At 46.7% G+C, this 26,840-nt stretch overlaps 1 protein-coding gene across 2 annotated transcripts in view; it reads right to left on the reverse strand.

The window, feature by feature from the left end:
- Window positions 1-926: 926 nt before the first annotated feature.
- The window catches only part of LOC135538043 (TBC1 domain family member 15-like), a 94,004-nt gene continuing 68,090 nt past the window's right edge, over window positions 927-26,840 (reverse strand). The window contains exons 12-17 of one of the 2 annotated variants that reach the window (XM_064964039.1): window positions 25,720-25,820; window positions 21,112-21,211; window positions 17,229-17,326; window positions 16,666-16,782; window positions 6,831-6,917; window positions 927-5,904 (exon numbers count right to left, since the gene is read on the reverse strand). In XM_064964039.1, the coding sequence (XP_064820111.1) occupies window positions 5,680-5,904; window positions 6,831-6,917; window positions 16,666-16,782; window positions 17,229-17,326; window positions 21,112-21,211; window positions 25,720-25,820 (728 nt within the window). In that variant the 3' untranslated portion in view covers window positions 927-5,679. The other variant, XM_064964040.1, reaches the window with a different exon arrangement.

The following is a 26,840-nucleotide window of genomic DNA, read 5'->3' on the forward strand; positions in this document are numbered from 1 at the left end:
GTTCTAGGAAAAGCCTTGGTGGTTCCAAACTTCTTCCGTTCAATAATTATTTTGGTACCCTTCCCCAGATCTGTTCCTCAACACAATCTTGTCTCGGAGCTCTACAGACACTTCCTTTGAACTCATGGCTTGGTTTTTGCTCTGACACGCACTGTCAACTGTGAGACCTTATATGTGTATCAGGTGTGTATCTTTCCAAATCATGTCCATCTATTTGAATTTACCACAGCTGGGCTTCAATCAAGTTGTTGAAACATCTCAAGGATGATCAAGGGAAACAAGATGCACCTGAGCTCAATGTTGAGTGTCATAGCAAAGGGTCTGAATATTTATGTAAATAAGGTATTTCTGTTGTTTTTTTATACATTTGCAAGCATTTCTGTTTTCACTTTGTCATTATGGGGTTTTGTGTGTAGAATTGATGAGGAAAATAATGCATCTAATCCATTTTAGAATAAGGCTGTAACAACATGTGGAAAAAGGCAAAGGGGTCTGAATACTTTCCAAAATGCACTGTGTGTGTGTGTGTGTGTGCGTGTGTGTGTACATACATACATACATACATATACACACACACACACACACATATATACATACATATACATACATACATATATACACATACATACACATATACATACATACATACATACATACATACATACATATACATACACACATATATACATATACATACATATATATACATACATATATACATATACATACATATATACACATATACACATATATACACACACACACACACACACACATACATACAGTGGGGCAAAAAATAATTTAGTCAGCCACCAATTGTGCAAGTTCTCCCACTTAAAAAGATGAGAGAGGCCTGTAATTTTCATCATAGGTACACTTCAACTATGACAGACAAAATCAGAAGAAAAAAATTCCAGAAAATAACATTGTAGGATTTTTTATGAATGTATTTACTGCTGTATATATATTAAGTCCCAGTAATTTATTTGGGAAAACAGCAACATTTCAGCATCACTTTTTCTTCTTCAGGATGATGTCATGAATGCTGGAACCAGGTTGTCGACAAACAAGGCAATTAGAGCAACCAATGACAACAGTGAGGGGTATGTCATTAGTATTAGAGCAACCAATGAAAACAGTGAGGGGTATGTCATTAGTATTAGAGCAACCAATGAAAACAGTGAGGGGTATGTCATTAGTATTAGAGCAACCAATGAAAACAGTGAGGGGTATGTCATTAGTATTAGAGCAACCAATGACAAGTGAGGGGTATGTCATTAGTATTAGAGCAACCAATGACAACAGTGAGGGGCATGTCATTAGTATTAGAGCAACCAATGACAACAGTGAGGGGCGTGTCATAACTATGAGAGCAACCAATGACAACAGTGAGGGGCGTGTCATCACTATTAGGTTGATTAGAATGAATTGAGTGAAACTGTTTAAAAAACAAAACAATAGTTTACAGCATATTGAATATATTAGGCTACTGTTATCACATGGAAACATAATTAGATGTTGTACAGAATTATTAGCATCAACATACATCGTTTAAGTTTCCAATAAACCTTTGGTTCAGCCCTGATGCATAGTAAGCATCATCAACAGGGGGAACATATTGGGTGTACGATGATAACCTGTAGCAAGAATTTAACAGATTTTTCAAAATACTTGTTCACAAAAAGGGTCTGAGATCTAAGTCAATATTCAGACCACTAGGGGTCCATGTTTTTAGACAGGATATCCGATAGGCCTCCCTCTGTCGCAAGTAGGATCTCCATGTGACCTCCTCTCCTTGGTAGAGCAACATGCTCCACGCCTGTGTATTTGAGGGAGGAGATGAGATGGTCAACGAAGTGAGCTGCTGCTGGATGTGGCTATTCAGTGTTCTTACCTGATTGAGCTGCAGTGTTCAGCTATGCGTTGTTTCAGACGACTTACAACAGCTGGCAGTCTTAGCTATATTAATACTGCCACTTGCTATGAGCCATCTGGTGGTCTCGAGATGTGTGAAGTTTTATTTATTTTGTAAAGTGCTATTTTTTCCCCCAACAATTTGCAGGCTTTCAAACACGCGCCGCCATTCACCAGCACCATACATCCATAACTCACAAGTAGTTTGTTACAAAACCACGATAGCGCCTAAAGCTCTCATCTCAAAGAACAACTTCATTTTCTCTGGGTTATTTATCCAAAGTCTATGCTAGAAAAGTTTTTGATATCGGATCCCATTTTATTCTTCAAGTCGAGGCTAACAGAATCCTTGTATTTTGGTTTTACTCCCCTTTCTGTGTGACAGGAGGACAGCCACGCAGAGTTAGGGGCCTCAGGGCTGTAGCCTAGAAAGTGACATAGCAACTGAGGTCATTTCCTATGGGACAAGGATATGATTTTTTTTGTTGCTACAAACGCTCTGAACAGACCAGCGATACCGTTTCATTCAGACGGTCCTATTCAGATGCTGATTCTCAGACACTGACTGGCACCCTATTCACTATATAGTGCACTACTTTTGACCAGAGCCCTAGGCTAAGTAGTGCACATCGTAGGAAATAGTGTGCCATTTGGGAAGCGGACTCTATTTCGAGGAACGACTCCAAATCTCTCACAACAACAAGAGAGACCGGAGAGAACAGCACATCAGCTGAGAGCCAACAGATTCATTGTCGCATCGGTGAATAACTAACCTGAAAAAGTGTCCCGTTGTCTCACTGTTACATCAAGCCTTTGAAAGAGCGACATTCATTGTATTGGAAAACAAAACAAAAAAGGTATATAGTTGTCCATGTGTGTCAGTATAAAATAGGGAACAAAATAAGAGACATTATATGGGACATTATGGTTCATTTAGTTATATTTCTAGACACAGGATATGTGGAACTGTGAACTGACTGGCCACGCCAGTTGAGACATGGAGAGAACCTTTTTTTCCTTGATTCTTCGCATCCTCTCTTCTCACCTTCTGAAAACCCATTGGATGAGAAGGTAAGAGTTCCCTCCCCATCTGACCATTTCATCCAATGCGTGTTGAGAAGGAAGCGAGGATGCTAGAAATCAAGGAAAGGCCATTGAGATCCTCCCATAGACGGCTGTCAGGACTGGGAGAGACACCTGAACAGAGGGGAGAGGGACACTGATACTCCTACCAAATTAAGCAATACAAAGAGGAGTCATGAATTTCAGCTTCTTTAAAAGATTTCAAAACATAATTGGTTGTGAAAGATGGTATCAAATATAAATACATTACAAACTGCTGCAATAGACAAATCTGTACACAGAAAGATTCAGGTACGAACAGTCTTCCAGCATTGCTGTTTCTGATAAATCACTTGAAGAGACTTTCATCATGCAACATAATCAATGACTACAGCAACTCCTTTACAATCTTCCCTAACATAATCAATGACGACATCAACTCCTTTACAATCTTCCCCAACATAATCAATGACTACATCAACTCCTTTACAGTCTTCCCCAACATAATCAATGACTACATCAACTCCTTTACAGTCTTCCCCAACATAATCAATAACTACATCAACTCCTTTACAATCTTCCCTAACATAATCAATGACGACATCAACTCATTTACAATCTTCCCCAATATAATCAATGACTACATCAACACCTTTACAATCTTCCCCAATATAATCAATGACGACATCAACTCCTTTACAAACTTCCCCAACATAATCAATGACGACATCAACTCCTTTACAATCTTCCCCAATATAATCAATGACTACATCAACTCCTTTACAATCTTCCCCAATATAATCAATGACTACATCAACTCCTTTACAATCTTCCCCAACATAATCAATGACTACATCAACTTTACAATCTTCCCCAACATAATCAATGACTACATCAACTCCTTTACAATCTTCCCCAACATAATCAATGACTACATCAACTCCTTTCCAATCTTCCCCACAGAAGTAAGACGTGTCCATGTTAAACACACCAAGAATTCACTACGTTTTGGGAGGCGAGTGAAGCTAACAGATTATATAAAGGAGTACATGGGAAGCAAGTCTGTCTGTATATGTTGACAAAGGCCTCATGGTTGGCTAAGCATGAACTCAACATCGTTAAAAAAAAAAAACGTTGCTGTAAGGTTGGATGTATGTTGAAGCAACTTCTGGGAACCCTCCAGTCCAGAGGAACAGACAGCTAACTATTTGTATATACATTATCACCATGCAAACCCACACAGTCTAGTGCGATTAACAATATGGATTCAGAAACAGAATGACATGGGGTGGCAGGGTAGCCTAGTGGTTAGAGCGTTGGACTGGTTAACTGAACAGGCAGTTAACCCACTGTTCCTAGGCCGTCATTGAAAATAAGAATTTGTTCTTAACTGACTTGCCCAGTTAAATAAAGGTAAAATTAAAAATAATAAATCATGTCTCTTTCAGTCTTACCAAATCACATGTCAGGAAAGGCAGCGGGATAGAAAACCACTGAGTGGACAAAACATTAGGAACACTTTCTTAACATTGATTATATTCGCACTCAGAACAGCCTCGATTCGTTGGGGCGTGGACTCTACAAGGTGTCGAAAGCGTTCCACAGGGATAGTGGTCCATGTTGACTGCAATGTTCCCCACAGTTGTCTCAAGTTGACTGAATGTCCTTTGGATGGTGGACCATTGGTAATACACACGGAAACTGTTGAAAAATCCAGCAGCGTTGCAGTTCTTCACACTTAAACTGGTGCGGCTGGCGCCTACTACCATACCCCTGTTCAAAGGCACTTAAATATTTGGTCTTGACTATTCACCCTCTGAATGGCACACAATCCATGTCTCAAGGCTTAAAAATCCTTCTTTAACCCGTCTCCTCCCCTTCATCTACACTGACTGAAGTGGATTTAACAAGTGACATCAATAAGGGATCATATCTTTCAACTGGATTCACCTGGTCAGTCTATGTCATGGATTCACCTGGTCAGTCTATGTCATGTAAAGACCAGGTGTTCTTAATGTTTTGTACACTGTGTAAAACCCATGGCAATAGGCTGCAGGGCAGAAAAGCATTTTCAGTTGGTAGAGGAGAGGGGCCTTGCCTTGAGATAATACAGCCACATCTTCATTAAATAGTTCTAATTGAATTACACCTACAGCAGGGCTCCTATTAGCTGAATACTGCAGTGAGATATAATAAGCCCTGTTTATATAAAACCTTATCCATTCCTCAGCACTTCCACCTCTATTTAAATGTCAACTACTTCAGCATTATGTTTGACTATTCACACGATTCAGGAGCGACTAACAAGTCAAGTCAAGATTAACAAGGTAATAAGGAGCAATCTGCTGAACACTAAATACCTAGGAGTCAGGGGCAATAAGGAGCAATCTGCTGAACACTAAATACCTTATAGTCAGGGGCAATAAGGAACAATATCTTAACTCAAAGACCACCATCGAAAAAGAAAAATTAGACGATTAACAGACAGAGAATCATTACAAAAATGATTTGAAAAACTTCCTTTAAATGAATACCTCTTGGGCTCTATTAGAAAGATACTGCCCTGAGAAGCCGTTTCCCATCTCTCCTCGGTCTGTGAGGTGGGAGAGAGGCAATCCACCTTTTCCACTAGGCTGTGAGCCTCGTCTCAACCACCAGAACCAAATCTCTCACTGGACGAGAGACGACTGTTAGCCAGGCTGGCTACGATATGTAGGCTAATTTGTAAACGTCACGCGCCGCGTCCCGTAAGTGTCCGCTGTTGCCGCCGGGGTTGTGCTCAGAGACTAAGTCCTGCTGGTCGTCTGACGGTGTCGAAGGTTCGGGAGAGTCCGGTCTGTCCGTTCTCTCAGTGTCCTCTGACTGGGATGATGACTCAGTGTCTGTGCTGTTGAATCCAAGCATCTCAACCACGGAGTTGGGCAAATCCTACACAGATAATAAACATCAGGTTAACGATCTGGTTAGAACCATAGGTCAATAACAAGGTGTTGAAGAGTGTTAGCTATGAATATAGGTACAATCGTATCAAATCAAAGTTTATTTGTCACGTGCACCGAATACAACAGGTGTTGACCTTACAGTGAAATGTCTACTCTAACCAATGGTGCGGGGAAAAAAAGGTGTGTGTGTGTGTGTGTGTGTATGTGTGTGTGTGTGTGTGTGTGTGTGTGTGTGTGTGTGTGTGTGTGTGTGTGTGTGTGTGTGTGTGTGTGTGAAGAAATAAAACAACAGTAAAAAGCCATTTGAAAAAAAAAGAGTAGCAAGTTCAGTAAGTGTTTCAGAATACAGGAACAAACATTCTGAAGGTATCTAATGTTCTGCCACGGAGTTGGACACACCCTACAAGGATATCATCAGAGGAAACTATTAAAAACACAGTTTTAATGAGGTTTATTTTCAACTGCATTTATTCACACATCTTGTGTATATAGTTATACCACCAAGTTGGGGAAATCCTACACAGTTTTCTTATTTTTTTAATAAAATAAATCAAAATAAATATTAAAAACATATATGTTACAGTTTTTTTTGAATGCGGGTTAGATTCAACTGCATTCATTCATATCCCCTGTGTGTTTCTACCACTGTTGGGTAAATTCTGTGAACATATTGTCGGACTAAACAAACAAGTTAACGAGGGTTGTGTTGAAAACCCCCTTCACACCCTTCTACTGGAAACAGCACAAACCAATTGTATCCCACTTCCTTTCCCTCTCCACACTCGGCAAACCCGCCATTATTTACCATGGTCCTTCGAGCCGGATGGGTTCTTAAAACCCATGCATTGTATTTCAGAATATAGTGGAAGCACAAATGTTCTGAAGATAGATGTCCTATCTATGGATACATACCTTACAACTCTTCAGCTGCAGGCATATAGCTTCAGCTTTGTTGAGGATGGCCACGATGTCCAGTTTCATCGACAGTTCATTTATGAGCTGGAAGGAAGGGAGAAAAGAAGAAGGGAGGAAAGAAGAAGGGAGGAAAGAAGAAGGGAGGAAAGAAGAAGGGAGAAAAGAAGAAGGGAGGAAAGAAGAAGGGAGAAAAGAAGGGAGGAAAGAAGAAGGGAGAAAAGAAGAAGGGAGGAAAGAAGAAGGGAGAAAAGAAGGAGGGAGGAAAGAAGAAGGGAGAAAAGAAGAAGGGAGGAAAGAAGAAGGGAGAAAAGAAGAAGGGAGGAAAGAAGAAGGGAGAAAAGAAGAAGGGAGGAAAGAAGAAGGGAGAAAAGAAGGGAGGAAAGAAGAAGGGAGGAAAGAAGAAGGGAGGAAAGAAGAAGGGAGGAAAGAAGAAGGGAGGAAAGAAGAAGGGAGGAAAGAAGAAGGGAGGAAAGAAGAAGGGAGGAAAGAAGAAGGGAGAAAAGAAGAAGGGAGGAAAGAAGAAGGGAGAAAAATCTTTGATCGGTGACTTGCTAAAGCAGAGATGGGTAACTGACGGCCTGCTGGCAGATCAGTAAAACATATTCTAACCGTTCACAACTTTGGGGTCACTTAAAAACGTCCTTGTTTTTTTTCTTTAAAAGCACATGTTTTGTCCATTTAAAATAACATCAAACTGATCAGAAATACAGTGTAGACACTGTTAATGTTGTAAATGACTATTGTTGCTGGAAACAGCTGATTTTTTAATGGAATATCTAAATTAGGCCCATTATTAGGAACCATCACTCCTGTGTCCCAATGGCACGTTGTGTTAGCTAATCCAAGTTCATCATTTAAAAAAAGGCTAATTGATCATTAGAATACCCTTTTACAATTATGTTAGCACAGCTGAAAACTATTGAACTGATTTAAAAAAGAAATAAAACTGGCCTTCTTTAAACTAGTTGAGTATCAGGAGCATCAACATTTGTGGGTTCAACTACAGGCTCAAAATGGTAATGTCTTTTGAAACTCGTCAGTCTATTCTTGTTCTGAGAAATGAAGGCTATTCCATGCGAGAAATTGCCAAGAAACTGAAGATCTCGTACAACGCTGTGTACTACTCCCGTCACAGAACAACGCAAACAGGCTCTAACCAGAATAGAAAGAGGAGTCGGAGGCCCCGGTGCACAACTGAGCAGTAGGACAAGTACATTATAGTGTCTAGTTTAAGAAACAGACGCCTCACAAGTCCTCAACTGGCAGCTCCATTAAATAGTACCCGCAAAACACCAGTCTCAACATCAACAGTGAAGAGGAGACATCGGGATGCTGGCCTTCTAGGCAGGGTTGCAAAGAAAAAGCCACATCTCAGAATGGCCAATGAAAATAAAAGATTAAGATGTGCAAAAGAACACAGACACTGGACAGAGGAACTCAATGTTAACGTTCAGACTGGTGTTTTGAGTAGCAAAAAAAAAATACTTTAGCGTAGGCAGACTGTCCCACATCTAAAAACAGGGAGCTATCGGACATTGGAAAATGAGTGTGAAGTAGGAATGAAGCCTGCTGCAGTCGGAGGAAATGACGCTATACGAGCGTTTGCATCTTTTTCAAAAGAGCAACAACCAATCCTCTAGAGAGCAGCGGGACAGGACCATTTTACTTAGGGGTGTTTGATCAATGAAGGGGACATGTGGGATTTAATTACAAAATGAATGAGAAACACCCGTCTCTATTCTACCATTAGTTAATGAGGTACCATTATTTCCATAAGGAGTTATGATTTGCCTGGCTAAATAAAGGTTAAATAAATAAAATAAACAATTATCAAGAATTGTAATTCTAAGATGATTGGGTATTCGAATTTGTTTATTTTTGAGTTAACATGCAGTGTTTTTTTTTTTTAAATCACGATGTGAATCATGTGTTCAAAGTGGAAACGACCAGTTCCCAGGGTCCTGGTCTTTGGGTAAATATACACATGTATTTTGTTCAGTCTGCATATAGAAAGAAAAATATAATAAAATAAAATATATGTTAATGAGGGTTGACAGATGGAGTGTGACGTGTGTATTGCTGATTTCATGAAATGGATTGTGACGTGTGTATTGCTGATTTCATGAAATGGATTGTGACGTGTGTATTGCTGATTTCATGAAATGGATTGTGATGTGTGTATTTGCTGATTTCATTAGTGTCTTTGTTTCGATACCAACTTCACCAGAATGGGTCTACTCCCTGACCTGGAGTGTTGGGGTTCCCCCCCGAAGAGTTAGGGTGTCAACTCCCTGACCTGGCAACTCTTCAGAGAGGTAGCCAGTAAAATAAGGGAGTGTTGGGGTTCCCCCTGATGGGTTAGGGTGTCAACTCCCTGGCCTGGCAACTCTTCAGAGGTAGCCAGTAAAATAAGGGAGTGTTGGGTTCCCCACAATGGGTTAAGGTGTCAACTCCCTGACCTGGCAACTCTTCAGAGAGGTAGCCAGTAAAATAAGGGAGGGTTGGGGTTCCCCCCGATGGGTTAGGGTGTCAACTCCCTGACCTGGCAACTCTTCAGAGAGGTAGCCAGTAAAATAAGGGAGTGTTGGGGTTCCCCGATGGGTTAGGGTGTCAACTCCCTGACCTGGCAACTCTTCAGAGTGGCAGCCAGTAAAATAAGGGAGTGTTGGGGTTCCCCGATGGGTTAGGGTGTCAACTCCCTGACCTGGCAACTCTTCAGAGAGGTAGCCAGTAAAATAAGGGAGTGTTGGGGTTCCCCCCGATGGGTTAGGGTGTCAACTCCCTGACCTGGCAACTCTTCAGAGAGGTAGCCAGTACAATAAGGGAGTGTTGGGGTTCCCCCCGATGGGTTAGGGTGTCAACTCCCTGACCTGGCAACTCTTCAGAGAGGTAGCCAGTAAAATAAGGGAGTGTTGGGGTTCCCCCCAAAGGGTTAGGGTGTCAACTCCCTGACCTGGCAACTCTTCAGAGAGGAAGCCAGTAAAATAAGGGAGTGTTGGGGTTCCCCCCAAAGGGTTAGGGTGTCAACTCCCTGACCTGGCAACTCTTCAGAGAGGTAGCCAGTACAATAAGGGAGTGTTGGGTTCCCCCCGATGGGTTAGGGTGTCAACTCCCTGACCTGGCAACTCTTCAGAGCGGTAGCCAGTAAAATCAGGGAGTGTTGGGGTTCCCCCCGATGGGTTAGGGTGCTAACTCCCTGACCTGGCAACTCTTCAGAGCGGCAGCCAGTACAATAAGGGAGTGTTGGGGTTCCCCCCGATGGGTTAGGGTGCTAACTCCCTGACCTGGCAACTCTTCAGAGCGGCAGCCAGTACAATAAGGGAGTGTTGGGGTTCCCCCCGATGGGTTAGGGTGCTAACTCCCTGACCTGGCAACTCTTCAGAGCGGCAGCCAGTACAATAAGGGAGTGTGAACTAAGTAGGAAAAACCTTTTCAACAGTAACAGTATGTTGTTGTATGTATGTTGTTGTGTTATTTATCCTAGAGAAAATGCTATTATTAAGAAAATTGGCAATGTAATCATTTGTCATATAGTCAAATCTTGTCTGGATTTCCTGAAACCGAAATGAACTAAAACTGTTGTTCTGATCTGTCCTCTCTTTAGGTTATCATGGAAGGGGACGTCAGATGGTGTCTTAACAGATGTAGGAATCATTTGGCCACAAACAGTGTGTGTGAACCTTAAAACCCTCCCAGACCGGCTGCAGAAAGAGTGACAAAAGGCGTTCAAAGTGACGGTGACCTTTAACACTTATCTGTGTCCGAGCCAAACCTGGGTGCGGGCGGCAGGGGCGCTGAGACCGCGCATGTGGAGTCAGCATGGAGAGAGAAACTTCTAGCGTGCTGATGGGAGAAATTGACCAGACAGGGTAGCCTAGTGGTTAGAGCGTTGAACTAGTAACCGGAAGGTTGCAAGTTCAAACCCCTGAGCTGACAAGGTACAAATCTGTCGTTCTGCCCCTGAACAGGCAGTTAACCCACTGTTTTTAGGCCGTCATTGAAAATAATAATTTTTTTCTTAACTGACTTGCCGAGTTAAATAAAGATCAAATTACAAATAAAAAAATAGCGGCTCAGGTGAGAGACTTGTAATTGTGGGAAAAACTTTACATTGAAATCGGGACATTAAAATCGGGACATTATCAAGGGCCATCAAACGTGACAGGCAAGAGTGCCGTTGGGAAGATGAACTGCAACGCCATCTGAAGAAGACGCTAGAATTATAAGTGCCGGGAGAATGGAGGTCTACACACTGTCAACAATTTAGACTAAGTACGCATTGAGATACCGATCTGTCATTACCAGGCCACTCGCAACAGGAAAACAGGGACAAAGGGAGGCTGTAATGAGAAGAGTTATTACCGGCAATAAAAAGATCCCATTTCTAAATGTACATTCTAACCGGGATGATGTGTGCTAGTCTGAGAAGACAAAGTAAAGCACTAAGGACTGTCATTTTAAATTTGGGTCGGATAATTTATAAAAATGTTTTAGTTATGATTCAGCGAGAGAGAGTCGCTCTCAAACTGGAGGCATGGGGACACTGCTAAAATGTATTAGGCCCAGGAAGGCTCTAGAACCATTATCTTTAAAATGTATTAGGCCCAGGAAGGCTCTAGAACCCTTAACTTTAAAACGTATTAGGCCCCAGGAAGGCTCTAGAACCCTTATCTTTAAAATGTATTAGGCCCAGGAAGGCTCTAGAACCCTTATCTTTAAAATGTATTAGGCCCAGGAAGGCTCTAGAACCCTTATCTTTAAAATGTATTAGGCCCAGGAAGGCTCTAGAACCCTTATCTTTAAAATGTATTAGGCCCAGGAAGGCTCTAGAACCCTTATCTTTAAAATGTATTAGGCCCCAGGAAGGCTCTAGAAACCTTATCTTTAAAATGTATTAGGCCCAGGAAGGCTCTAGAAACATTATCTTTAAAATGTATTAGGCCCAGGAAGGCTCTAGAAACCTTATCTTTAAAATGTATTAGGCCCAGGAAGGCTCTAGAAACCTTTTCTTTAAAATGTATTAGGCCCCAGGAAGGCTCTAGAAACCTTATCTTTAAAACGTATTAGGCCCCAGGAAGGCTCTAGAACCCTTATCTTTAAAATGTATTAGGCCCAGGAAGGCTCTAGAACCCTTATCTTTAAAATGTATTAGGCCCCAGGAAGGCTCTAGAACCCTTATCTTTAAAACGTATTAGGCCCCAGGAAGGCTCTAGAAACCTTATCTTTAAGTGTCCTCCAAGAGGGAGGTTATTGGAGAACTCACTGGATGATAAGCTCGGGTCAACCATTTCTGTTCTCTTCTGTTTTACCATGTCATCAGAATATTAATGTTAAATCGCATCATACATTCAGATTGCTGGACGATACGGTATAATTAGTTGCACACAAGGTTCATAGTCTGTGTCTTGCGATAACACCCAAGGATGAACGTGAAGGAGATGGCATGGAGACCAGCATCACAAGGCCATAGAACGTACCGGATGGACGGTTCTGTACCCCAGTCCGAGTAGCATCAAGGGTGGTGTGAATTATTAAACAGACTTCTTTCTCTCTTCCCTGATCAAGTCAACAGGTTTTTAGGTGTCGTGGAACATAAGACTGATCATTGTTCCGGAGGAGGGACTGATGTATATTGACTAACACACACACACAGGAGGAGGAGGGACTGATGTATATTGACTAACACACACACACACACGCACACACACACACACACACACACACACACTCAGGAGGAGGAGAGACTGATGTATATTGACTAACACGCACGCACGCACGCACACACACACACACACACTCAGGAGGAGGAGAGACTGAGGTATACTGACTAAGTGATTTAGGAATGTTTCAGTATGTTTATAACTGTAGAAGTGCATTAGGAGTAGTGACTAGTGTGTTACGGGTTAGATGGAATGATATCTGTGTAAATGTATCTGTAGCAGGAAGTGAGGTACACATGGGGCCTGTGATTGAGACAGAGAATGTTGACATCAGACTTAAGTGGGAGGGAAGGTGATGGAGGTGATAGAATGGGATCATCCACAGAGACTGTGTATGTTGTTACAGGAGATGGCTCGTAGGAGAAGGAGGACAGCTAACTGTAGACTGTTAAGTGAGAGGGAAGGTGATGTGTATGTTGTTACAGGAGATGGCTCGTAGGTGAAGGAGGACAGCTAACTGTAGACTGTTAAGTGAGAGGGAAGGTGATGTGTATGTTGTTACAGGAGATGGCTCGTAGGTGAAGGAGGACAGCTAACTGTAGACTGTTAAGTGAGAGGGAAGGTGATGTGTATGTTGTTACAGGAGATGGCTCGTAGGTGAAGGAGGACAGCTAACTGTAGACTGTTAAGTGAGAGGGAAGGTGATGTGTATGTTGTTACAGGAGATGGCTCGTAGGAGAGGGAGGACAGCTGACTGTGCCCAATATAGAGACTATTACACAGACCCAGATCATGGTGAGAGTAGCAGAGATCGTGTTGGCATTTTGGACACTATTGTCAACTTTCCAGAAACCTGTGAGGTTGTGAGGTTGTTAGGTTGTGAGATGGTACTTTAAACAACATGTTGGAGGCATTGATGTGAAAGTCTATCCAGTGCCGAGTTACCTCAAGAGGATGGAGCATTGATTAGGGCTACGCACCTGCCTATCGGGTGACCTGCCTATCGGGTGACCTGCCTATCGGGTGACCTGCCTATCGGGTGACCTGCCTATCGGGTGACCTGCCTATCGGGTGACCTGCCTATCGGGTGACCTGCCTATCGGGTGACCTGCCTATCGGGTGACCTGCCTATCGGGTGACCTGCCTATCGGGTGACCTGCCTATCGGGTGACCTGCCTATCGGGTGACCTGCCTATCGGGTGACCTGCCTATCGGGTGACCTGCCTATCGGGTGACCTGCCTATCGGGTGACCTGCCTATCGGGTGACCTGCCTATCGGGTGACCTGCCTATCGGGTGACCTGCCTATCAGGTGACCTGCCTATCGGGTGACCTGCCTATCGGGTGACCTGCCTATCGGGTGACCTGCCTATCGGGTGACCTGTCTATCAGGTGACAAAGGAGGAGATGGAGAGCAGAGTGAGGATGCCATGGCTTGGGAACCTGCCTATCAGGTGACAAAGGAGGAGATGGAGAGCAGAGTGAGGATGCCATGGCTTGGGAACCTGCCTATCAGGTGACAAAGGAGGAGATGGAGAGCAGAGTGAGGATGCCATGGCTTGGGAACCTGCCTATCAGGTGACAAAGGAGGAGATGGAGAGCAGAGTGAGGATGCCATGGCTTGGGAACCTGCCTATCAGGTGACAAAGGAGGAGATGGAGAGCAGAGTGAGGATGCCATGGCTTGGGAACCGCTCTCGGAACCTGTGGTCTGACGGTGAAGACAGGCGAAAGCATGAGGAGGCTTTTTAGGGCTTTCATTTTGGTGGAATCCAGCAGAACAGTGTCCTGAAGACAAAGTCAGGCGAAGAGAGAGTTGGAATTGACACGTTGTCATGCAGATCTTAACACGTTGTTAATGCTGTTGTGTTTTGGGTGTTAATTTTGACTTTGCAAGTCTTGTGCCATCACTCTCTCAGGAACCAGAAGGAGAAAGTTGAAACAGAAGTCAACAGCTCCAGTGGACAAGTTATTATCAGTGTCCTGTAATAAGTGGAAATGAGTGTTTATTTTACCTTTATTTAACTAGGCAAGTCAGTTAAGAACACATTCTTATTTTAAGAACAAATTCTTATACACTGCAAACATTTTTCACATTTTGCAAAATGTGTCAAAATTTCTCTCTCCGGCTTTCAAGAGGGGAGGCAGCTAAAACAAGTTTTGCCCGCAAGGTGGCAGGGCCCCCCAACAAAATGTTGCTTAGGGCCTCCAAAAGGCTAGAGCCAGCTCTGACTGCATGTGTGAACATGGATGTGGGTACGCAGACTGCGAGCCACTGCGTCCCCTCGTGATGAGGTTTTTGGTGGCCCCCACCCCACCCGAAGTTGCCCGTCCCTGTGCTAAAGTGATGACACGGATAAACACTCCAACACTGGAAACCAGTGTTCTGTGTGGATATAACACACGTGTGTTGTAATGTGACTAGGCAGTGAGAGCCTGTTAGTTAGAAGACCACATGCTCCTGCTAGGTGATAATTAACTGCTTCCTTCAGACATCATAAAACACAGCCCATTCTCTCTCTCTCTCACCACTCTCGTTCCCTCTCACTCTTCCAACTTTCTCTCCCTCTCTCCCTCCCTAAACCCCCCCTCGCTCTCCCCACTCTCTTTCTCCCCCTATCTACTGCCACCTCCCTCCCCCACCTGGTGTTGTAGCTACTGTATAGATAGAGCCTGCAAGGTCTCCATGGTTACCATCTACTAGCTGTCTACTAACTGTCTCCCACCTGGTGTTGTAGCTACTGTATAGATAGAGCCTGCAAGGTCTCCATGGTTACCATCTACTAGCTGTCTACTAACTGTCTCCCACCTGGTGTTGTAGCTACTGTATAGATAGAGCCTGCAAGGTCTCCATGGTTACCATCTACTAGCTGTCTACTAACTGTCTCCCACCTGGTGTTGTAGCTACTGTATAGATAGAGCCTGCAAGGTCTCCATGGTTACCATCTACTAGCTGTCTACCAACTGCAGAAAGAACAGCTGTGATCACATCAGGAAGTAACGTCAAGGTAAAATGCTGAATGATTTAAAACGGTTCCAAGCATCCTTACATGTATATGCCACAGCCAAGATAACTCCTGATTACATCAGCCTGTATTTCTAGAGAGATTACCAGACCTACCATTAGTCATTTTCAATATACAAAGACACTAAACATGTGTAACAGTATAACTTTAGACCGTCCCCTCACCCATACCCGGCGCAAACCAGGGACCCTCTGCACACACCGCTAACTAAGCTAGCCGTTTCACATCCGTTACACTCACCCCCTTTTGACCTCCTTTTCCGCAGCAACCAGTGATCCGGGTCAACAGCATCAATGTGACAGTATAACTTTAGACCGTCCCTCGCCCCGACACGGGCGCGAACCAGGGACCCTCTGCACACATCAACAACAGTCATCCCTCGAAGCATCGTTACCCATCGCTTCACAAAAGCCGCGGCCCTTGCAGAGCAAGGGGAACTACTACTTCAAGGTCTCAGAGCAAGTGACGTCACCGATTGAAACGCTATTTAGCACGAACACCGCTAACTAAGCTATCCGTTTCACATCCGTTACACTGAGCACTAAAACAATCCCATTCCACTATTGAGAAAACGGGGGAAAAACTAGTTCTATGGTTTTCATTGACCGTCATCAGTACATTTAGATGGAGACTTTTAATAGTGAGTGGTTGAACACCACTAAAAGACAGAGGGGACCAGACATCAATGTGTCTGTAGTGCTGTCCCCACTCTCCTCTTCTCCCCCCCACTCTCCTCTTCTCCCCCCCACTCTCCTCTTCTCCCCCCACTCTCCTCTTCTCCTCCCCACTCTCCTCTTCTCCTCACCACTCTCCTCTTCCCCCCCCCCACTCTCCTCACCACTCTCCTCTTCCCCCCCCCCACTCTCCTCTCCTCTCCCCCCCCTCTTTCCCCCCCCCCCCACTCTCCTCTTCTCTCCCCCCACTCTCCTCTTCCCCCCCCCACTCTCCCCCCCCACTCTCCTCTTCTCTCCCCCCCACTCTCCTCTCCCCCCCCCCCACTCTCCTCTGATAGGAGTTAAAAGGACCCTTTTTATTTTAGGAGGTAGGTTAGGTCATATTTAGTATAATGTTGACCCAACCAACCTTGCACTCACACAGAGACAGAGACAAGTGAACACACACATAGACAAAAACGTCAGAACACACACCTTGAGGATCTCATTGAAGCCATATTGTTTCTCCATAATCTGGTGTTTCTCTGAGTCCAGGATGGCACAGCACACCAGCAGGTGGAAGTTCTGGCATGGCAGCCCGGTCCACATTACCTGAAGTCAACCCAGAGACAATCAGAGTCGGTGTGTGTGTGAGAGACACAGTATCTGCATCATTATGTCTGATGAATAAAACTAATTGTTGTGATTCTGTGAAACATAATTAAATTAATGCTAATTGGCTTGTGTTTTCTCGCAATGCCTCTGGACGAATGGAGAGATGATGAAATGAAAACTAAACTATGGGCCCTTTAATCAGGTTACCGATTCCTCTACGGGGAGTTAGGAGGAGGAGGAGAGCAGGAGAAGAGGAGGAGAGACTGAGGAGCAGCAGGACCAGAGAGTCAGGGGACAGAGAGAGGCCACTGATTGATTAAGTGCTCACTGTAATGACTGATTGGCCTCTTTGATTGATTGGCTGGATTGACTGTGTGGGCTGATCGATCATTAGAGAACAGACGATTGATTAACGGTAAACGCCTTGAATGTCTGGGACTCACCTCCCAAAGACGCAGGACATCAGGGAAACTCAGTTCTCTCTTGAAGCGAATCAGGAGCCAGCGGAAGCAGAAGTACAGGTGACCAGAGTCCTGGGCCACTAAGATGGACACACACACACACACACACGAGGTTAGCAGAAGTACAGGTGACCAGAGTCCTGGGCCACTGTAAGATGGACACACACACACACACACGAGGTTAGCAGAAGTACAGGTGACCAGAGTCCTGGGCCACTGTAAGATGGACACACACACAGAGGTTAGCAGAAGTACAGGTGACCAGAGTCCTGGGCCACTGTAAGATGGAGACACACACACACACACACACACACACACACACACACACACACACACACACACACACACACACACACACACACACACACACACACACACACACGAGGTTAGCAGAAGTACAGGTGACCAGAGTCCTGGGCCACTGTAAGATGGAGACACACACACACACACACACACACACACGAGGTTAGCAGAAGTACAGGTGACCAGAGTCCTGGGCCACTGTAAGATGGACACACACACACACACGAGGTTAGCAGAAGTACAGGTGACCAGAGTCCTGGGCCACTGTAAGATGGAGACACACACACACACACACACACACGAGGTTAGCAGAAGTACAGGTGACCAGAGTCCTGGGCCACTGTAAGATGGACACACACACACACACACACACAGAGGTTAGCAGAAGTACAGGTGACCAGAGTCCTGGGCCACTGTAAGATGGACACACACACGAGGTTAGCAGAAGTACAGGTGACCAGAGTCCTGGGTCACTGTAAGATGGAGACACACACACACACACGAGGTTAGCAGAAGTACAGGTGACCAGAGTCCTGGGCCACTGTAAGATGGACACACACACACACACACACGAGGTTAGCAGAAGTACAGGTGACCAGAGTCCTGGGCCACTGTAAGATGGACACACACACACAAGGTTAGCAGAAGTACAGGTAGCCTCTAACATAAGGTTAGAATGAAGGGAACCCGACAACATCTTAGGTATTGCCTTCAGACATCATGAGCTGAAAAGCCATTGGGCAGAGATCCAGCCATCCCTGAGGGGTTAAATCCACTCGGCATGTGTCAGAGTTGTGAGTATCTCTGATCAAGGAGCTGAAGGAATATCAATAGTGAGGAAGTGGAGCCTCGTAAATTAAAGTCAACCAATCATAGACCTTAAGCCTCTTACGTCCCCTCGCTATCTCTTCTCCCCCCCCCGGCACCCCCCCCCTCCCCCGCAAAAGACAATCCCGTCCATCACTGTCGTTCTCTTCCTGCCCTCAATCTAACCTTTCCAGCTCAAATTAAAGCGATAAATAGCACATTTCATTTACATATTATTGAATTTCCTTGGTTTATTGTTCTTGGAAGCTCTCTAAATTCCGAAGGAGCAGTTGTTGTTATCCGGCGCGGTAACGAACAGCAGACCAGTTTTTGTAGGGTGGCTGAGCGAACCCAAATTAATCTAGAAAATTAATGACTATAAAGTACGCGGTGATAAATCAACATCGTCCCGATCAGACTGCACGGTAGCGCTCGCCGCATTTAAACAGCCTAATTCAAAACAACTTATCAGGGACTGTTTAGGGACGCGGCTAACCCCTGTGACCTCTAGCAAATAGGAGACTTTTCCAAACAGAACACACCATATTTATCTCATTAGGAAGTCTTAGTCAAACTCGGATAAACTCTGGTTTTTCTTTCGAAGACAAAATGTGGCGTCGGCACTTGTGAGAGAGAGAGAGAGAAAACACAAGGGCAATGTTTCACTGGCTCCATCAAGGTGATTATCTAGTACACTTATGACGAGGATGAATGTGTGTTCCGTTGTCACGGTGAACGTTCTATTCCGTGGATTCTAAATGGCAGTAATGGGTGTTGTTCATTAGGGAGGGACTGGACTACCCAGACTCCAAAAATTGACGCTAAAATGTAATTTTCTGTAAGGATTTTATTTTTTAAAGCATGCCCTGTTTGTGTGTGTGTTCCCCTCACCCAGGGAGTTCCAGAAGGACAGGTCCAGTAGTTGTAGCAGTGTGTGTGTGTGTCCCTCACTCAGGTAGTTCCAGAAGGACAGGTCCAGTAGTCGTAGCAGTGTGTGTGTGTGTGTGTGTGTTCCCCTCACCCAGGAAGTTCCAGAAGGACAGGTCCAGTAGTCATAGCAGTGTGTGTGTGTGTGTGTGTGTCCCTCACCCAGGTAGTTCCAGAAGGACAGGTCCAGTAGTCGTAGCAGTGTGTGTGTGTGTGTGTGTGTCCCTCACCCAGGTAGTTCCAGAAGGACAGGTCCAGTAGTCGTAGCAGTGTGTGTGTGTGTGTGTGTCCCTCACCCAGGTAGTTCCAGAAGGACAGGTCCAGTAGTTGTAGCAGTGTGTGTGTGTGTGTGTGTTCCCCTCACCCAGGTAGTTCCAGAAGGACAGGTCCAGTAGCCGTAGCAGTGTGTGTGTGTGTGTGTGTGTGTGTGTGTGTGTGTGTGTGTGTGTGTGTGTGTGTGTGTGTGTGTGTGTGTGTCCCTCACCCAGGTAGTTCCAGAAGGACAGGTCCAGTAGTCATAGCAGAGTGTGTGTGTGTGTTCCCCTCACCCAGGAAGTTCCAGAAGGACAGGTCCAGTAGTCATAGCAGTGTGTGTGTGTGTGTGTGTGTGTGTCCCTCACCCAGGTAGTTCCAGAAGGACAGGTCCAGTAGTCGTAGCAGTGTGTGTGTGTGTGTGTGTGTGTGTGTGTCCCTCACCCAGGTAGTTCCAGAAGGACAGGTCCAGTAGTCGTAGCAGTGTGTGTGTGTGTGTGTGTGTGTGTGTGTGTTCCCTTCACCCAGGTAGTTCCAGAAGGACAGGTCCAGTAGTCGTAGCAGTGTGTGTGTGTGTGTGTGTGTGTGTGTGTGTCCCTCACCCAGGTAGTTCCAGAAGGACAGGTCCATTGGTCGTAGCAGAGTGTGTGTGTGTGTGTCCCTCACCCAGGTAGTTCCAGAAGGACAGGTCCAGTAGTCATAGCAGAGTGTGTGTGTGTGTGTGTGTGTCTGTTCCCCTCACCCAGGGAGTTCCAGAAGGACAGGTCCAGCAGTCGTAGCAGTGTGTGTGTGTGTGTGTGTGTGTGTGTGTCCCTCACCCAGGTAGTTCCAGAAGGACAGGTCCAGTAGTTGTAGCAGAGTGTGTGTGTGTGTGTGTGTGTGTGTGTGTGTGTGTGTGTGTGTGTGTGTGTGTGTGTGTGTTCCCCTCACCCAGGTAGTTCCAGAAGGACAGGTCCAGTAGTCTTAGCAGAGTGTGTGTGTGTCCCTCACCCAGGTAGTTCCAGAAGGACAGGTCCAGTAGTCGTAGCAGTGTGTGTGTGTGTGTGTGTGTGTGTGTGTGTGTGTGTGTCCCTCACCCAGGTGGTTCCAGAAGGACAGGTCCAGTAGTCGTAGCAGAGTGTGTGTGTGTGTGTGTGTGTGTGTGTTCCCCTCACCCCGGTGGTTCCAGAAGGACAGGTCCAGTAGTCGTAGCAGAGTGTGTGTGTTCCCCTCACCCAGGTGGTTCCAGAAGGACAGGTCCAGTAGTCGTAGCAGTGTGTGTGTGTGTGTGTGTGTGTGTGTGTGTGTGTGTGTGTGTGTGTGTTCCCCTCACCCAGGTGGTTCCAGAAGGACAGGTCCAGTAGTCGTAGCAGAGTGTGTGTGTGTGTGTGTGTTCCCCTCACCCAGGTGGTTCCAGAAGGACAGGTCCAGTAGTCGTAGCAGAGTGTGTGTGTGTGTGTTCCCCTCACCCAGGTGGTTCCAGAAGGACAGGTCCAGTAGTCGTAGCAGAGTGTGTGTGTGTGTGTGCCCCTCACCCAGGTGGTTCCAGAAGGACAGGTCCAGTAGTCGTAGCAGAGTGTGTGTGTGTTCCCCTCACCCAGGTGGTTCCAGAAGGACAGGTCCAGTAGTCGTAGCAGAGTGCTGAGCTGGATCAGTTGAGTCTTCATTCCCTGCATCTGCTCCTCAAAGTTCTGGTGCTGAGAGTTTAGACAGAATAGAAATACATTCACACTATACAGACGACACGATCGACACTATGTGGATGCCAGCTCGTCAAACAACTCATTACAAAATCATGGGCATGAACATGGAGTTGGTCCCCCCTTTTGCTGCTATAACAGTCTCTACTCTTCTGGGAAGAGTTTCCACTAGATGTTGGAACATTGCTGCTATAACAGCCTCCACTCTTCTGGGAAGAGTTTCCACTAGATGTTGGAACATTGCTGCTATAACAGTCTCTACTCTTCTGGGAAGAGTTTCCACTAGATGTTGGAACATTGCTGCTATAACAGTCTCTACTCTTCTGGGAAGGCTTTCCACTAGATGTTGGAACATTGCTGCTATAACAGCCTCCACTCTTCTGGGAAGGCTTTCCACTAGATGTTGGAACATTGCTGCTATAACAGTCTCTACTCTTCTGGGAAGGCTTTCCACTAGATGTTGGAACATTGCTGCTATAACAGTCTCTACTCTTCTGGGAAGAGTTTCCACTAGATGTTGGAACATTGCTGCTATAACAGTCTCTACTCTTCTGGGAAGGCTTTCCACTAGATGTTGGAACATTGCTGCTATAACAGCCTCCACTCTTCTGGGAAGGCTTTCCACTAGATGTTGGAACATTGCTGCTCTAACAGTCTCTTACTCTTCTGGGAAGGCTTTCCACTAGATGTTGGAACATTGCTGCTATAACAGCCTCCACTCTTCTGGGAAGAGTTTCCACTAGATGTTGGAACATTGCTGTGGGGGACTTTCTTTCATTAAGTCACAAGAGCATTGGTGAGGTCGGGCACTGATTAGGCCTGGCCCGCAGTCGGCATTCCAATTCATCCTAAAGTTGTTCGATTGGGGGTTGAGGTCAGGGCTCCATGCAGACCAGTCAAGTTCTTCCCATACCGATCTTGACAAAGCATTTCTGTATTCATTATTGCTCCTCCTCCACACTTTACAGTTGGCAGTATGCATGGGGCAGGTAGTGTTATCTTGGCATGCGCCTAACCCCGATTCGTCCGTCGGACTGCCAGATGAAGCGTGCCGGCATTCAGCCATCCAGCCATTCAGCCAGCCAGTCGGCCAGCCAGCCAGCCGGCCAGCCAGCCAGCCAGCCAGTCGGCCAGCCTGCCAGCCAGGCGGTCGGCCAGCCAGCCAGCCAGTCGGCCAGCCAGCCAGTCGGCAAGCCTGCCAGCCAGTCGGCCAGCCAGCCCGTCACATAACACCACATTGATTCTCTCTGCTCCTCAATCACCAGGCTTCCTTTTGCCTTCCTCACTAACAAGTTGCTATCTGGCGTTTAAATCAATAACCCTGATGTTGCCATGTTTGATGTATTAATGGGTGGGATGACAGCTACAGTGCTGGAGATGACAAGGTCTTTGGGTTTTCTTTGAATAACAAGGGCCTGTCAGGTACAAGACCACTCAGCCGAGTAATAATATCATGATTGCTGTTTACCCTAACCTGTGTGTAGCTGTTTACCAGGGTAGACCAGCCCTGGGCTACAGTATCTATAAAGCTATGGATGGTTAATGAACACGAAATCCCCTTTAAATTACTTCAGCAGCTATCTGGAGGAAAGAATAGAGGAAACAGACAGGAGGCTGGGTGGTGTCGTGACAGACTGGAGGCTGGATGGTGTCGTGACAGACTGGAGGCTGGGTGGTGTCGTGACAGACAGGAAGCTGGATGGTGTCGTGACAGACTGGAGACTGGGTGGTGTCGTGACAGAGAACAGACAGGAGGCTGGGTGGTGTCGTGACAGAGAACAGACAGGAGGCTGGATGGTGTCGTGACAGACAGGAGGCTGGATGGTGTCGTGACAGACAGGAGGCTGGATGGTGTCGTGACAGACAGGAAGCTGGATGGTGTCGTGACAGACTGGAGGCTGGATGGTGTCGTGACAGACAGGGAGCTGGATGGTGTCGTGACAGACAGGGAGCTGGATGGTGTCGTGACAGACAGGGAGCTGGATGGTGTCGTGACAGACAGGGAGCTGGATGGTGTCGTGACAGACAGGGAGCTGGATGGTGCCGTAACAGACAGGAAGCTGGATGGTGTCGTGACAGACTGGAAGCTGGATGGTGTCGTGACAGACAGGAAGCTGGATGGTGTCGTGACAGACAGGAAGCTGGATGGTGTCGTGACAGACTGGAGGCTGGATGGTGTCGTGACAGACTGGAGGCTGGATGGTGTCGTGACAGACTGGAGGCTGGATGGTGTCGTGACAGACTGGAGGCTGGATGGTGTCGTGACAGACTGGAGGCTGGATGGTGTCGTGACAGACAGGGAGCTGGATGGTGTCGTGACAGACAGGGAGCTGGATGGTGTCGTGACAGACAGGGAGCTGGATGGTGTCGTGACAGACAGGGAGCTGGATGGTGTCGTGACAGACAGGAAGCTGGATGGTGTCGTGACAGACAGGAAGCTGGATGGTGTCGTGACAGACAGGAAGCTGGATGGTGTCGTGACAGACAGGAAGCTGGATGGTGTCGTGACAGACAGGAAGCTGGATGGTGTCGTGACAGACAGGAAGCTGGATGGTGTCGTGACAGACTGGAAGCTGGATGGTGTCGTGACAGACTGGAGGCTGGATGGTGTCGTGACAGGCAGGAGGCTGGGTGGTGTCGTGACAGAGAACAGACTGGAGGCTGGGTGGTGTCGTGACAGAGAACAGACAGGAAGCTGGATGGTGTCGTGACAGACTGGAGGCTGGATGGTGTCGTAACAGACTGGAGGCTGGATGGTGTCGTGATAGACTGGAGGCTGGGTGGTGTCGTGACAGACAGGAGACTGGGTGGTGTCGTGACAGACTGGAGACTGGGTGGTGTCGTGACAGAGAACAGACAGGAGGCTGGATGGTGTCGTGACAGACTGGAGGCTGGATGGTGTTGTGACAGACAGGAGGCTGGATGGTGTCGTGACAGACAGGAAGCTGGATGGTGTCGTGACAGACAGGAAGCTGGATGGTGTCGTGACAGACAGGAAGCTGGATGGTGTCGTGACAGACTGGAGGCTGGATGGTGTCGTGACAGACTGGAGGCTGGATGGTGTCGTGACAGACTGGAGGCTGGATGGTGTCGTGACAGACAGGGAGCTGGATGGTGTCGTGACAGACAGGGAGCTGGATGGTGTCGTGACAGACTGGAAGCTGGATGGTGTCGTGACAGACTGGAAGCTGGATGGTGTCGTGACAGACTGGAGGCTGGATGGTGTCGTGACAGACAGGAGGCTGGGTGGTGTCGTGACAGAGAACATACAGGAGGCTGGATGGTGTCGTGACAGACTGGAGGCTGGGTGGTGTCGTGACAGACTGGAGGCTGGGTGGCGTCGTGACAGAGAACAGACAGGAGGCTGGGTGGTGTCGTGACAGACTGGAGGCTGGATGGTGTCGTGACAGACTGGAGGCTGGATGGTGTCGTGACAGACTGGAGGCTGGATGGTGTCGTGACAGACTGGAGGCTGGATGGTGCCGTGACAGACAGGAAGCTGGATGGTGTCGTGACAGACAGGAAGCTGGATGGTGTCGTGACAGACAGGAGGCTGGATGGTGTCGTGACAGACAGGAGGCTGGATGGTGTCGTGACAGACAGGAGGCTGGATGGTGTCGTGACAGACAGGAGGCTGGATGGTGTCGTGACAGACAGGAGGCTGGATGGTGTCGTGACAGACAGGAGGCTGGACGGTGTCGTAACAGACAGGAAGCTGGACGGTGTCGTAACAGACAGGAAGCTGGATGGTGTCGTGACAGACTGGAGGCTGGATGGTGTTGTGTCGTGACAGACTGGAGGCTGGATGGTGTCGTAACAGAACATACAGGAGGCTGGATGGTGTTGTAACAGAACAGACAGGAAGCTGGATGGTGTCGTAACAGAACAGACAGGAAGCTGGATGGTGTCGTAACAGAACAGACAGGAAGCTGGATGGTGTCGTAACAGAACAGACAGGAAGCTGGATGGTGTTGTAATAAGTTGGATAATAAGACAGAAAGAAACTAATTCAGAACACAAATCATAGAGCTGGAGTGACATCAAAGTGTCAGGGCTCTGCTCAGCTATTGGTGGAGGCTATGAGAGAGTGGTCTTGGATGCATCCTTTGTGAAATGCACCATGGGAACCCAGCGTGGTCAGGTAATCAGGTCTCACTCTACCAACACTTACCTAGTTGGCCTCCCTCTCTCGTTAAACAGGAAGAACTGTGCTGTCATATACCGACACAGAGGTAAGTGAAGGTCTCTCACACAGACATGGAATGACTAGAATGGATATCCTCATTTAATTTGCTTTGGTCTGAGGGGCTTTGTCCATTCTAGTATTTATATTTCTGTGTTACGTATGTTCTAATAATTCAGATGTTCTCAGTTTTACCCATCTGGTTCATGAAGGAGACAAACCACTAAAAGGTTATGTCCCTGCTAGTTTATCTAGCCTATTTCTATGGTCTTATTAAGTTATGTCTGTTCTAGTATATCTAGTTCTATGTCGTCAGTCTCACCATCTGGTCCATGAAGGAGACAAAGCACCAGAAGGCGTCCACCTCGTCCTCCATCACATAGAGGATCGGAGACAGCAGGTCACTCATACCCTGGACATAGCCTGGTGACAGAGAGAAAACAACCCGGTTCAGCCAGCCAGCCAGTCAGCAAGTCAGCCAGCCAGTCAGTCAATCAGCCAGTCAGTCAGTCAGCCAGTCAGTCAGCCAGCCGGCCAGCCAGTAAGTCAGCCAGCCAGTAAGTCAGCCAGCCAGTAAGTCAGCCAGCCAGTAAGTCAATCAGCCAGCCAGCCAGCCAGCCAGCCAGTCAGCAAGTCAGCAAGTCAGCCAGCCAGTCAGCCAGCCAGCTAGCCAGCCAATCAATCAGCCAGCCAGTCAGCCAGTCAGCCAGCCAGCCAGCCAGTCAGCAAGTCAGCCAGCCAGTCAGCCAGCCAGCCAGTCAGCAAGTCAGCCAGCCAGCCAGCCAGCCAGCCAGCCAGCCAGTCAGCAAATCAGCCAGTCAGCCAGCCAGCTAGCAAGTCAGTCAGCAAGTCAGTCAGCAAGTCAGTCAGTCAGCCAGCCAGCCTAAGCCTGGTGGTGACAGAGAGAGGATTTGAAACAGTTCTGGAGAGTTTTCATTCCAACACAATCTTGACCACAGGAGGTTGGTGGCACCTTAATTAGGGAGGACAGGCTCGTGGTAATGGCTGGAGCGGAATCAGAGGAATGGTATCAACTACATCAAACACATGGTTTCCATGGTTTCCATGTGTTTGATAACATCCACTGATCACGTCTGGTGCTGAGTGGCATCTAGTATTTATTGTTGGTGAATCCTCAGTAAAAACCCAGTAGAGGCCGAGTACATGCAGTATGACAAGCTTGGTCTTACCGAGGTCAAAGTCATTCGGTATGACAAGCTTGGTCTTACCCAGGTCAAAGTCATGCAGTATGACAAGCGTGGTCTTACCCAGGTCAAAGTCATTCAGTATGACAAGCTTGGTCTTACCCAGGTCAAAGTCATGCAGTATGACAAGCGTGGTCTTACCCAGGTCAAAGTCATTCAGTATGACAAGCTTGGTCTTACCCAGGTCAAAGTCATTCAGTATGACAAGCTTGGTCTTACCCAGGTCAAAGTCATTCAG

The sequence above is a fragment of the Oncorhynchus masou genome, unplaced genomic scaffold, assembly GCF_036934945.1.
Source record: "Oncorhynchus masou masou isolate Uvic2021 unplaced genomic scaffold, UVic_Omas_1.1 unplaced_scaffold_897, whole genome shotgun sequence".
NCBI lineage: Eukaryota > Metazoa > Chordata > Actinopteri > Salmoniformes > Salmonidae > Oncorhynchus > Oncorhynchus masou.